This window comes from Nicotiana sylvestris, chromosome 3, assembly GCF_000393655.2.
Source record: "Nicotiana sylvestris chromosome 3, ASM39365v2, whole genome shotgun sequence".
In the NCBI taxonomy this organism is placed as follows: domain Eukaryota; kingdom Viridiplantae; phylum Streptophyta; class Magnoliopsida; order Solanales; family Solanaceae; genus Nicotiana; species Nicotiana sylvestris.
Genome location: NC_091059.1, coordinates 103,109,594 through 103,124,391, shown reverse-complemented (window position 1 = coordinate 103,124,391; position 14,798 = coordinate 103,109,594). Strand labels below are relative to the sequence as shown.

Here is a 14,798-nt window from a genome sequence, read left to right as displayed (position 1 = left end):
CCTGTGACATGTGTATATATGACTCACTGATCTCTTACAAAGTTTTTCACTGATCTCCTGGTTCACTAATATGAGTTCATGTGAAAGCTCAGGTATGGTTTCAATACTTTGCACAATTAGAAAGATTAACAATTCAATCATGAGCAGAAGTCCTATACTTGCCAAATTCCTAGAAAATTCTATCCGTTGAAGCATTGAACCAGTTTCGTCCATTTAGAACTCTAAAACCGTGATTTTTGCTTAATATCTAGGGAAGCCAAATAATCATTAAAAGTCCAGAATTACAGTTTGATTAGACTTCTATTTGACCCCTGAAAAACTGATGTTACTGAATTAATGTCTAATTCTCTTTAAATACACACCACATCTCTAATTTTCTTCATTATTCTAAAACCGTCAAAAATTCTCTTCTTCAACTCTAATTGCTCTCTTCTCCAAAATTCCAAATTAACTCAAGAAACGAACAAAAATGTCTAACCCACAAGATCATCCTGGTTCTCCTCCGCTACCATCATCCTCAAATTCATCCTCATCTACTCCTCCTAGTGAATCCCCAAAACCTAGGTTTCGAAGGCAAAAAATGTTGGCTCGAAAAACTGTAGCATATGGGGCTCTGAGAAAGGTTTTAAATGAAAGATTGAAAGCTAGCCAAGTGAAAGAAAGCCCAACTCCAAATTTTGATTCCAGTTCTGAGTCTGAATCCTTTCAATCTATGACTGAGGGGGAAGGACATGGGTCTTCTGACTCTGAAAAGACTCAAGAATTCCCTACTGAGGTAAGTTCACCTGTTGTTGAAAACTTTGAAACTAGGTTTGTTCTAGTTGGACCCATTAGGGATGTTAAGTTGGTTGAGACGAGTAGGAGTGCAGGTACAAAGAAGTCTGAAAAAGAAAAAGAGAGAGGGTGCATGTGGTAAAGAAAGGGGAAATGGGAAGGGAGTAGTTCTTGTTATATGTGGGGTTGCACAAGAGAGGTTAGAAGAGAGTGGCATGAAGTCAGGGGGAAGTAGGTTTGGGGAGGCTGCTAAGGGGTTGGTTCATCTGAGCAAAAGGAGAGATGAACTCGTTTCATCTACTGAAGAGACCTTAGCTGATCTACTGAGAAATATTGAGACAAGTTATGACACAAAGAAACGCAAAGCTACCACACCAAAAGCCCCAAACGTTCCCAAGCCATCCAAGAAAAGAAAACCTTCATTCCCAAAACCTACTGCCTCTTCAATGCCTAAGGGAAGAGCCACAAGAACAAGGGTAAAGCAAAGTGAAGCTGACTTACAAAAGGCTCTAGAAGAAAGCAAGAAAAAGAAAATGGAGAAGGGAAAGGGAAAGGTTGCAGAATCCTCTGAGGTTGTAGAGGAAGAGGAGATGGAACTGGTCTATCAAGAAAGGGGTACAACAGTGGAGGTTCTTACACTAAAACCTACAAAGTCCAAGACTTCTTCCAAGAAGTCTTTTTCTGTACCTGTGTCTGCTGAACCCTCACTAGCCAAGAGAACAAGATCTGCAGTGAAAGCTAAACAAGCAAAAGTTCCAGATGATGAAGAGTGGAGTGGAGAAGAAGAAGAAGAAGAGGAATCTAAGAAGTAACTGGACAAGTTTGTCATTTTTGGCAGAAGAAAAATTTTGAAAGGTAGATTGTTGAAGGACCTGATGGAACCAGGGATGATGAGGTTGGTTGACTCTTTAACTGCTCAAGGTTGGAAGGACATGGTCCTTCAGATAGATGGGAGACTAACCAGAAAGGAACTAATTAAGTTCATGGCTAATGTTGATGTTAAGGATGGGGTTGTCAGTACCTTGGTGAAAGCAGTCCTAGTGCAATTTGATGCTGCGAAACTGGGAGAAATTCTGAATATACTCTCTGAAGGATTTGATGACTACACTAGGCAAAGGTGGCCATACCTGGATTCCCTACCTACTGCTCTTGAGATCACCAAGAGGTTCTGTGATTCAGAGGATGTGAATAAAGCCAGGGCTGTGCAGAAAAGTGAGATGAGGGCTGAGCACAAGGTTGTGTTTGAGTTTGTCAACAAGTGCCTACTGCCCAGACAAGAGAGAAGACATACTGCAAATTGCATGGACCTAGTTTTTATGGGGTGCCTTGAGAGAGGAAAGCAGATCAACTGGCCTGCTCTCATTGTAAAATTGCTAGACAGGGTCATCAATGGCTCCAAGGCTCATGCTACTCTATATGGCTTCATACTGACCACTGTTCTGGACAGGCTGAATGTGCCTTTAAAGAAATGGGAAATGGCATCAAGCAAGGAACATTTTGGCATTAAGACTCTTCTGGCTTGTGACTATCCAGTCAATGCCATCCCAGTTGAACCTGGTTCATCTTTGAAGACACCCATCAACAGCAAGGTTAGGACTTTGGTTCAGGAATGTAGAACTAAGGATGCTGAAATTAGTAGGCTCAAGGCTCGTGTGGCTGAATTGGAAACTGAGAGGGATAGCCTTAGAACTGAGCTAGAAAAAGAAAAGTAGAAGAGTGATGGAATCCTTCAGAATATGCTGAACCTTCTCCAGACTCAACCCTCTAGTTCCTCTAAGCCTTAGGTCTCCTAGCACTTGTCTTCTGAACCTGTCTAGTACCCCCAGTGAACCCCAGCGACCCGGATTAGGGATTTTTCTATTTTTGCTCATGTTTTGAAAGTTTTTCTTTCTTTTTGTGGACTGTTAATGGCAACATATCATGATCAATGACAACACCAGCTTTCTCTTATTCTATGATGATTCTAACCTTAATAGTTTAAATATGTCTGTTGATTATTGATAATTGCACCATGTTTTCACTTGCAGTTGCCTAGTGGCCATGAATACTTATTAAAATCTGGAATTCATACTGTGTATGCAACTTTTCGATGATGCCAAAAGGGGGAAGAGATATTGTGCTTTATACATTATTCTGAATAAGTGATATTTATAATCTAATTAACCTGGTCCTTGATGAGAAGTAAATTTTCTAAGTCTAGTGTTGATGGTTAAGTTGAGTTCTTACAGGTCTTTTAATCAGTAAAAAGCACAAAGTTTGTCATCATCAAAAAGGGGCAATTTGTTGGCCCAAGAACAGGTGAAGTTTTGAAGAATAACAAATGAACTCAGTCATGGACCAGGTCCATCATGTGAAGCATAGTCATGATCAACCTATACATGTGAGATGCACGTGAAGAAGATAAGTCCCACTGATCAAGCAGCAATATCTTCTGATCTGATCTAAAAGGTTGCATATTGGATAAGGGGAGAAAGTCTCCTTATGTGAAGAGAATACAATTCGGATAAAAGATAGTGTTGGAGTTTGTGTTGTTCAAGGACTCAACTTCGATAGAAGATCAGCAATTGAGTCTCAATCAAACTCTAATTACTAGCTCATTAAATAACAGTGATTGTTCTCTTTTATAGGTATCGTACAAACGTAGAAGTTAAACTAAATTGAAAGCAAAAGAGCAAGGCAATTTTGCAAGCAATTTATGTGAGATTTGAGTGTGCACTCCTGAAGCTACTTGAACGAGATAGAAGAACCAGTTCCATTGTGTTTTTTCTTATTCTAGTTCAATTGAGTAGGTGGTTCAAAGTTGTACCTTTCCAGCTTTCATATAAGCAATTGTATTAGGTACTTTGAGAGTTCAAGTTATAGGCTAACTTGAAGTTGTCGCAACAGTTAGCGGTTGGTTGCTACAACGGGATTAGAAGTAATCCTTAGGTTTACAAAGAGTTTTGTAAATGTTATTTTAGCTCAGTGATTTAGCTCAGTGTTGGGGAAAATCCTACTGAGTAGTAGGTCGTGATTTTTTCACCTTTTGAGCCGGGTGTTTTCCACGTAAAAATCTCTGTGTTCTTTATTTTATGTACTTTTAATTCTGCAAACAGTAGTAGTTAGAACACCTAGAAGAACCTGGTTCTTCTAGATCGAAAATTGGATACCACACAAATCACCCCCCCCCCTCTTGTGTGGTATTGACGCTTAAAACATCACTGCACAACCATATGTAGTGTAAGGCTGCTTGCTTATCCACTGATTAAACGTTTGAGCTACTACTAATTAGCTCTTGCCTTTACAATAATTGTCGTCCAGAGTTCTTTTCTGTAGTTGTTTATGAAATAATACTAGCTCGACGGAAGCAAGTGAAACTTTTCCCTCTAAATCTGTATTGGAGACGAAGGTGCTCCTGTCCGAGAATAGGGCAGACAACAAGTTTCTACTAAAATTACTCTAATAGTTATGTAGAAACTACACTATTGACTAATAAAGTAATGCATAATTTTATCTGGTTAGTTCCATGTGAATGTAGTTGTGCAGAAAGGTCGTGGAGATCCTGTGAACCAACCACCTTCAGCGTATTTATCTCCTTGGTGCAGATTATGTTGTTGATCAGAAGCAGATTACTGTAGGATTTACATCAAACTTTTCCACGTTGTTATTCCCTCCTCCTTTATTAGATACTGATTTTAAAATTTACTTGAACCGTTTAAAACCGAATAAATAAACCAGAAATAACCGAACCAAACTTTGAAAAAACCGCAACAAACCGTAAATACTTTAGTTTGATTTGATTATTAATATTACAAAATAAAAAATCGATAAACCGAACCGTACTTTCATAATAACCGATCGAACCGACCGACGTCCACCCCTACCACAGACTCCTCATTTTGGTGAACTAAAAAAGCCATATCAGAGGAGCCTTGAGTAGTAAAGTTGGTCTCCCTTTGGATTTGAATGAATTTTGACTCATTTGACTGTCCAAACATCTCATTTATGTCTTTCCAGACATCCTTAGAAGTTTTAAAGCAATAGCTATCTCTCTAGATACTGAATTAATTATCCAGGTTTTGACCATATCGTTACATCTTTCCTAATATGGATAGTAAAGGGAGTCAGGAGTGGGTTGGTTGACTCTGCCATCTAATAGATTGAGCTTGTTCTTTGCAGAAAGGGAAGTAAACACGTTGCTACGCCACAACACAAACCCACATCTATTGAATGGTACAAATACCAATTGACTCTCGGGGTTATCAGAAGAATGGATATACAAGGGATGTGAGGGATCCACAGAAAATGAAGCAAACCCGTTGGAGAGTGAAGCCGAGTCAGCATTATCCATAACACTACCCATTATCAGCAGTAATTAAAACTAATACTGAGTAACTACAACAATGTGTTGGGTAATCAGAGATACAACCAAAATCAGTACATGCAATGAACAACAACAGTAAAAAAAATCAAAACGTGTGAATAGGAGTAGCAACGTTACTGGCCTTCTTCTGAAAATTCGAAGAAGTAAGGTCTTGTTCAGTCATGAACCCAAGGTAGGGAAATTCAGCAAAAACCTTCGAGAAACTTGAAGATTAGCAAAGATCCAAGCACGAACAGTCGATTAAAGGTGGAGATTGAAAGAAGCCAAAAATTTCACCGCAGTACCCTCGACATCAACAATCTGAATCAAACATTGACGATTTCAACCAAGATTACCATCGGAAGTAAGTGCGTGACGAGAGGAATCTATATTCCTGCTCTGATAGCATGTTAGCTTAGGAATTTGTCAGCTATGGCGGAATTAAAAGAGAGAAAACCCTAGGAGGGTTGAGAGAAAAAGAGAGACATGACTGAGTCGGTCAAAACATAATTGACCAAAACTGATCTCATTATTGTATTGGGGTCTATATATATTTACAGATGTAAAATAAAAAAAATAAAATGTACAGTATTTACATAGAAGAAAATATTACAAGTGTGGGCTAAGTTTTATAAGTAGGCCTTCTGCTTGCCTTTGTTCGATTGGGCCTCTGTCGACTGGGCCTGAAATGTATCTGGGTTAATATCTTTTATATTATATTTCACCAAAAAAAACTTCTTTAATTTGGTTCCGGCAATATTCGCAAAACCTGTTGAATCAACTTATATTACAGGAAAATCTATGTTTGATAAATGAATCACATCTATTAATAATTGAACTGATTTGAAGTGTATAGAAGACATTTACACTAAGTTTGGATCATTACCACAATTAATTAGAGGTTCACATGTTTCTCACCTATTATCACAAATGAGTAGTGATTCTACTAGTACGTTAATCTACTGATGTAAATTCTAGTTCACTACTGATCAACTGACACCACTAATGAATTTCTCAGAAAATAGAAAAAAGGAAAGAAATTAAAATGGATTAAATTACTTCCATAACTGTAATTGGAAATTTTCTAGAAGCCGAAATTGAAATCGTGCCATTTTTGGCACAAAATACGTTTTTACGGTTAAAAAAGTTACATTTCTACATAAAACGCAGTATAATACTGCATTTTACTTTAACGGAAAGTTAGCCGTTAAAGTTAAACGTAGTATTATACTGCGTTTTATTAAAAATTATTTTTTTTATTGGAAAATGCATTACAATACTGTGTTTTCCTTAAACGCAGTATTGTACTGTGTTTCCCTATAAAAAATATAGGTACCCTATATTATACTGCGTTTAATTAAATCCCTATATTTTATTATAGGAAAAGGCATTACAATACTGCGTTTAAGGAAAACACAGTATTGTAATGCGTTTTCCTATAATAAAATATAGGGCCCCTTCTTCTTTCCCACGATCACGACAGAACCTCCATTTTTTTTAAAAAAATCCCCACCACTGCTGGTCCCCCTCCCCTCGCGAATTAAAAAAAATCTTGGGCCCCACCCGTCATACAAAAAGCGAAGAGTGTAGGTCCCGCACATAGCACAAGCCTTGGATTCCTTCTTTCGGGTTCAAAAATTCGATTTGGATCTATTTCAAAAAACTTAAATCGAGGTATTTCGATTTTGTTTATGTCGAAACTCGTAGAGCATATGCATATTTGTTTTGTTGAATGTGTTTCCACGTTGATTTGTGTTATGTTTATGTTTAAATTTGTATGTTATTTTTACCCGGATTGAATTATTAGCCTTGGGACAAAAAATAGTTAAAACTTGATAAATAATTTTTATTGTTAATGTTATGTTTTTATTTGCTTAAATAATAAATAAATATTATTTATTTAGTTTTTTGTTCATATGTATGTTATGTTTGTTGTTTTTATATGTAATAGTGGCCTTTTAGCATAGTAAAATATAGAGCCTTGTGGCATAGTAAAATATAGAGCCTTTTAGCGTAGTAAAATATGGAGCCTTTTAACGTAGTAAAATATAGAGCCTTTTAGCGTAGAGTCTCTGTAGTTTAAGTATGTACTAACTACAAACTCTATCCAATTACACTTTACAAAATTAATTATTTAATTTATAAAAATAAACTTACAAAACTAACAAATTAATATATGTTGTCAAATTAACTCAAATATCGAGCCTGGAACCCATAGACAATTACTCAGTCCAATTCAATAATTAATTATTTAATTTATTAAACTAACAAAATTTTAAACTTATTGAAATTGACATACATAATAATTAAGGATAACTTGGTTCTACTGGGCCTCAAATATCGAGCCTGGAACCTATAGATAATTACTCAGTCCAATTAAAAAAATAATTATTTAATTTATTAAACTAACAAAATTCTAAAAATGTTAGAAATTGACACACATAATAATTAAGGATAACTTGGTACTACCAGGCCTCAAATATCTAGCCTGGAACCCATAGATAATTACTTAGTCCAATTAAATAATTAATTATTTAATTTATTAAACTAACAAAATTCTAAAAATGTTGAAATTGGCACACATAATAATTAAGAATAACTTGGTGCAACTGGGCCTCAATATCGAGACTGGAACCCATAGATAATTACTCATTCCAATTAAATAATTAATTATTTTATTTATTAAACTAACAAAATTCTAAAAATGTTGAAATTGACACACATAATAATTAAGGATAACTTGGTGCTACCGGGCCTCAAATATCGAGTCTGGAACCTATAGATAATTACTCAGTCCAATTAAATAATTAATTATTTAATTTATTATAACACAAACACAAAATTAATAATGTTTAAATTACAGTAGACGACACGGACTTGCCGCCTGTGCATCCTGGACCAGCCGAGGATCAGATATTAGTGTTGTAGGGCAACCATAGGTCCTCCTATGTATGGGAGGGACATCTATTGGATCAGACTCTCCCCGCCATGAGACCTGACGATTTGTGGGACTTCTTGGGCAGAAACATTTCCATCCCCGTGTAGTCGAGCGCCTAGAGGCTACGAGCTTCCTTACGATTTTTTGGATTGGACGGATGCAGCTCGATTGGTCTCTCATCACGGCGTTGATAGAGAGGTGGCGACCGAAGATGCACACTTTTCACTTAACCACTAGAGAGGCCACCATCACGCTTGAGGATGTTCAGGTTTTGTATGGGCTGCGTGTAGACGGACTGGCCATTGCACTGCCCCAGTACATGAGAGCTATGACGCGTCCCCAATATTTGGATTTGATGGGGCAGTATACTGGTTACAGACCACAGGGTGAGGCTGCACTTAGAGGGGGCAGTCGCATTTCTATTACAGCTATCAGAGAGCATATGGAGGTATTGCACCCAGACATTACCGGCGAGACATAGGCTATCCATAGCAGTACACGAGGTTGGCGCTACTCCTTCTTTTTGGGGGTGTCTTGTTCCCGAACACTTCGGGAAATCTAGTGAGTATGCATTTTCTGCATCATCTGCAGCAGCTAGATGAGTTACCCTAGTACAACTAGGGTGTTGCTATTCTAGCATACCTGTACAGGAGTATGTGCTAGGCGAGCATGGGCAGCTAGGTGGACATATGTGGATTTCTGCCACTTCTAGAGGTGACAACATTTTCGAATACTCTGTTTATTACTCCGAATTCTATATGGTCAAAATGACTCTTAAATTTTACGTTAACCTTTTATCTTAGGTTTGGGCCTGGCAGCGGATCCTGCCATTGCAGCCACCTCTACCACCACTAGAGTCGGGTGTAGCACCTCTATTTCTCCCTCTAGCTACGAAGTGGGTTCTCCGGCGTCGAAACTACCGAGGGAATGATGCTCATCATAATCTCCCCCTTGTCAGGGATGTGTTAGATATGCTGGTGGCCAGACAGGTAAATATGTTCCTAAACTTACTTGTTATAAATTCACTTGTGTTGCGCATACTCACTTTTATGTTATTATTTGATAGTTCATCTGGACGCCATACAACGACGAGTTGCTAGCTCAGCTACCCGATTATTGCTCAGTTGACTGACTGCCTTGGAGCACTTCCATCCCGATGATCTTCTTCGATGTGGTTGAGCATCATGCCACAGAGCATGTGCTTCGCCAGTTTCACCGTCTCCAGCCTATACCGGGGGAGCCTGCATGGGTGCCTACACATTATCAGTGGGATGACCGTATCAGGGTGGACGATGCATTTGTAGGATGGATAGAGCAGCAGGTTCATATTTGGGACCAGCAAGAGCACCGTATTCCACCACCACCTTCACATATCCAGGAGGCCACTATTGAGTTGCATACGTCATGGTACCGCCGTCACACCCGACTGCTGATCGGGAACACCATTCATGTACTTGGCAATCGGTACAGACCATACGCCGGGAGGCACGAGGCACTGGTATGTTTTTGTGGCTTATTAATATCTTATAATTGTGATATAGCGTTATTTAATTAATATTTTAAATGTTGCACATGCTATTGGGCATCACATGTTCTACCAGTTGGGACAGGAGATGCAGCAGCATGGCGACAGTGCTGCAGTATTTGAGTATGGCCGGCGGATGGAAGAGCTGGCTCGTCGGACCCTGTATCAAGCGAGAGATGGCGCAAGGTTGGATCACGAGGCTGAGTATGCGGCACCAGAGAAGTACCATTGGGGTAGGGCTATCCCACGAGGTAGGGGTAGGGCATGATGGAGGGGTGCCCCACGAGGCAGGGGTGCCCCACGAGGTCGTGGGGGACGGCAAGGAGGTGGTCCCTAGCAAGGGGCATTGAGGCACCTGTCGACCCAACTGTTGAGACACATGATGAGGATCTTAGAGATGATCAGCCGGGTTATTTCCCTCAGCTAGATGAGCCTTCCAGCAGTATGCCGTCGTACAACCTTCAGCTACCTCTGCCAGCATCGTAGGTCACCCCAGCAGATGCATTGTTGATCACGGGTACATTCGACGGAGATGTAGACCAGTTCTTTTCAGGCCCATCTACTGCAGCTGAGGATCGGCCGACCCGGGACGTGGATGGTGGGCGCAGGTTGAGTTATGCCTCATCCCCGGCGGTTGATCCGGATCTACCACAGGCGCAGGCATGTTTTTATTACTGTAAATTTCAATTTGGTTTCTTTTCCTTAATGAATTGCCATTAATTAATTTTTAATTTTCTTATTAAGGCTTCGTCCCAACCCATCACGGAGGCCACTGTATGCACTGATGAGGACACCACAGATGCATATACTCAGGAGGCCGACGAGACCACGGTGAGAAAACGTTTTTGACTTAACAAGTACAATACTAATATACATTTTCACATGCTAATCTTAGTACTTTTTTTGTAGGTTGTTGACCGACCGACAGCCTCTTTTCCCGATCCTGCCTGCTGTACTGTCGACGCTGCTGCGCATCCTCACATAAAGAGGCGACTTGATGATGATGATCCCAATAGTGTACCTGGACGACAGGGGATACGACTCAGGCCAGCAATAGCACTGAAGCACATAAGCTGCAGGACTCATTGATTTACTTATGTTTGTACTTTGTGTAAATATTACATTATATATATAATGGCAACAATTCTATTTTAACAATAATTTTATTTTAACTGCAATTGAACAACAATTTTAGTTTAATAGTACAATACAAACACAAACATATCAAACCTAACACAATACAAACAATACAAGTAATGAAAACACTTGACAAGGGAAACATAAAGATACACTACTACAATCAACACGTACATGTCATTGTTTAGTCACGACCGCCTAGTATTCTCTGCTCCAACCACTTGAGCTGGTCTTCCGGCTTTTTTTCTCTTCTTTCACCTCCTTGGGTTTCGCCTTCAACTCCGCAATTTCTTGCTTGGATTGGCGCTCCTATCCCACTACCCTGTACACACATTATGAAGATGATACAACTTGTCTTTGTAGTATTCCTGCTCACATGGTTCATCAATCCATACCTCAAAATTGCATATAGGTACGTCGGGTTGCCTATAAAACTTGTTCATACACGCCCAGTAGCGGCATCCAGCTTTTTCCCTACAATCGTACATCATGCATTTGTTTCCGCATTCGCACCTTGGGACATAAAGGGGTTGTTGAGACATTTCTTAAATAGAAACTTTGGTTTTATGCAAATATTTGTTATCGATTGTTGTTAAGTGCCGAAAATAACTAGAATGCGCCCGTTATTTATAGGCAAGATTTCACATAAAACGTAGTATTATACCACGCTTTACATACACACAAAACGTAGTATTATACCATGCTTTGCATATTAAATTTTTTCTGAAACAAAACAGCTTTTTCACATGGTTTTCAGCTTTTTTAGAATGACAAGACAACTCACAAAACGTAGTATTATACAACGTTTTACATATTAAATTTTTCTGCAACAAAACAACTTTTTCTGTAGTCGTTTCAGCTTTTTTGAGAACGACAAGACAACTCACAAAACGTAGTACTATACCACGCTTTACATATAGTTTTTTTAAATTTTTAGATTGGTCTTCTTTAGTAACATCAATAAGTTGAATATCTAGCAATTCTATGAAGAAAATACTACATTATGTAAATAATTGCAACAATTCTATTTTAACAACATTTTTATTGTAACAGAAAAGACTTCAACAATTTTATTTTAACATGACAACACAAACACAACTGATAAACCTAAAGATACACATAACAAAAACAAACAGTACAAGTAATGAAAACACTTGACAAGGGGAACATAAAGATACACTACTACGCTCAACATGTACAAGCCACTGTTTAGTCACGACCGGCTAGTACTTTCTGCTCCAACCACTTGAGTTGGTCTTCCAGCTTTTTTTTTCTTCTTCCACCTCCTTGAGTTTCGCCTTCAACTCCTTAATTTCTTGGTTGGATTGGCACTCTCTTTCCCATTGCCTGGTACACAAATTGTGAAGATCATAAATTTTGTCTTTGCAGTATTCCTGCTTACATGGTTCATCCATCCATACCTCAAAATCACATGTAGGTTCGTTGGTTTGCCTATCAAACTTGTTCATACACGCCTAGTAGCGGCGTCCACCTTCTTCCCACCAATTGTACATACTGCATTTTTTTCCGCAATAGCACCTTGGAACATAAAGGGTTGTTCAGACATTTCTTAAAGAGAAACTTTGGTTTTATGAAAATATTTGCTATTGGTTATTGTTAAGCGCAGAAAATAACTAGAATGCACCCGTTATTTATAGGCAAGATTTCACATAAAACGTAGTATTATACAATGCTTTACATACTAAAGTTTTCTGAAATGAAACACCTTTTTCGCAGTCTTTTCAGCTATTTTCAGAACGACAAGACAACTGATAAAACGTAATATTGTACCACGCTTTACATATTAAAGTTTTTCTGCAATGAAACAGCTTATTTGAACAACCATATCAAAGGTCATGTTAAAAAATAAGATGTAACAAGATTGTGGAACATGATTTTATTTGATAGATATTGCAACATACACAAGTACAGACATGTATTACAAATAACGAAACGAAAACAAAAGACTAGGGGTATCATTGTACATTCGACGAACTTGCACCAGTAGCTGGATTACCACCGCCACACACCACCTAAAGGATATTTACGATGGTCATGTCCTGTTTGCAATCATATGCCACATTTACGCTCATAAACGGTGTCACCGACATCCATTTGGTTCTGTATATGCGTTCTCTTTTGCACTTGCAGCTTGTGCAAATAGTCCTTGTTACACACCATCTTAAAAGATTCCGGCAGCCAATAATGCTCAGCACCTAATGGTCGCAATTGCCCTCTATACGTGTCTACGTATGCAGCAACACTGTATTGTCTATTGATATAGTTGGTTGCCCCAAAACCAACTTGTTGAAAGCACTTCAAGGCATGTGCACATGACATGTGGTAGATGGCCCATTTCCTACATGAACACAACCTTCTGGCTTCATTCACCATCTGTAGATTATTCCCACGGTGTCCGTGGATAGCGGTCTTAACTTCAAAAATACCCCGGTCGCGATCGTACTGTAAAAATAAATGCCAATGTGCTCGACTCATGTACCTTTCAAATCTTCTGATGGGTATTGGCATAAATTGAACACCCCTGTCCATCAATGTTGATGCAGCTCCATGCCTTTCAACTAACCTCTCCGCACTCTGTTTGAATGTCATGCGGACCATGGCAGTGACAGGCAATCCACGGGCAAACTTCAACAAGCCGTTGAACGACTCCGAAACATTTGTAGTCAGGGCTCCCCATCGTCTGCCGCCATCAGCATGCAATGTCCATATGTGAAGATCATGTCCCATCAGCCAAGTATAGGCTTGTGGATCTAACTATCGTATCGCTTCCATGCACCTCATGAATTTGCACTACTGGTGCTCAGTTACAGCCATCCACATTAAGTCATGCAAGGCCTTGTCAGGATATTTCTTCTGGAAATTGGCCTTCAGGTGCCTCACACAATAATGGTGGTATGCATAGGGTTCCTGCCATTCAGGCAAATGCCGTACAGAACTTAAAATACCACTATGTCGATCAGATATTAGACAAATACCTGAACGCTATTTGACAACGTGCTGCTTCAAGTGGTTCAAAAAACGCGTCCACGTCTCTTCGCTTTCGTTGGCACAAATGGAAAAAACAAGTGGAAATATTTGTCCGTTGGCATCTACTGCAACTGCAATCAAAAACTTAATATCATACTTTCCATAGACATGAGTACCGTCTATGGAAATTACCGGACGACAATGCACAAAACCATCAATTGCTGGTTTAAATGACCAGAACACATAGTTGAAAATATATTCGGGTCTGTCCGGACTCCGCTCACGCCTCCATTCAACAACAGTCCCGGGGTTAAAGTGTTGTAGTGCAGCCATGTACCTGGGCAGAGATGAAAAAGACTTATCCCAGTCGCCATAAATAAGTTCAAAGGCACATTTGTGACCGAGATATGCCTTTATTTTGGTTATAGTACAACCATTCTTCCGGTGGACGGCTGTAATACACTCTTTAATCTTGAACCTAATGGACACTTCTAAATATGGAATCAAAACTAGAGAAATCAAGTCCACATCCAGGTTGAAGTGATTCTCATTGAATATGTCCATTTCACATCTGTAGGTGCTAATAAATTTACCCACTTTCCACAAACCTGATTTCTTCTTGCTGGCACGCAACATCCAGTGACAACCCGTAAAGTCTCTACGGCATACAGCCTTGTATACCTCCATAGTTGACTCACTTACCGTCGTCTCACGACACTCTCTTATACTGTAGATTTTTACAGCCCTAATTAGGCGAGCTTTATCGGGGAAATACATGCCCTTTGCCAGCACCGCTGGTCTAGACTCATCCCACATCCCTGACCGAATTTCATCATCATCCCTTATGAGGGCATCCACGTCCGGCATACTTTGCAAATTATCAAGGTAGGGAATATTACGCTTATGAAATGGCACGTGGGACTCGTACACTCTTGGTCTAGCGGGAGGTGGAGGAGCATGCTCCCTCGTCAGCTCAGGTTCGGCATCCACTTCCTTCTCGACATCACCCTCATCAGGGAAGGGTGTATCATCTCCAGACTCATCCGCATTGTTGTCATAATCACTATCATCTTCCTGACTCTGCGCATCTGCCA

The 14,798-nt window shown here is 39.5% G+C and overlaps 1 protein-coding gene across 1 annotated transcript; it reads left to right on the top strand.

Annotated features, from left to right (window-relative positions):
• Window positions 1-469: 469 nt before the first annotated feature.
• LOC138887771 (uncharacterized) lies at window positions 470-1,586 on the top strand. Its single transcript, XM_070169555.1, has 2 exons — window positions 470-775; window positions 870-1,586. Exons 1-2 carry the CDS (start codon window positions 470-472, stop codon window positions 1,584-1,586), a joined length of 1,023 nt encoding a protein of 340 aa, XP_070025656.1.
• The last annotated feature ends 13,212 nt before the right edge of the window (window positions 1,587-14,798 follow it).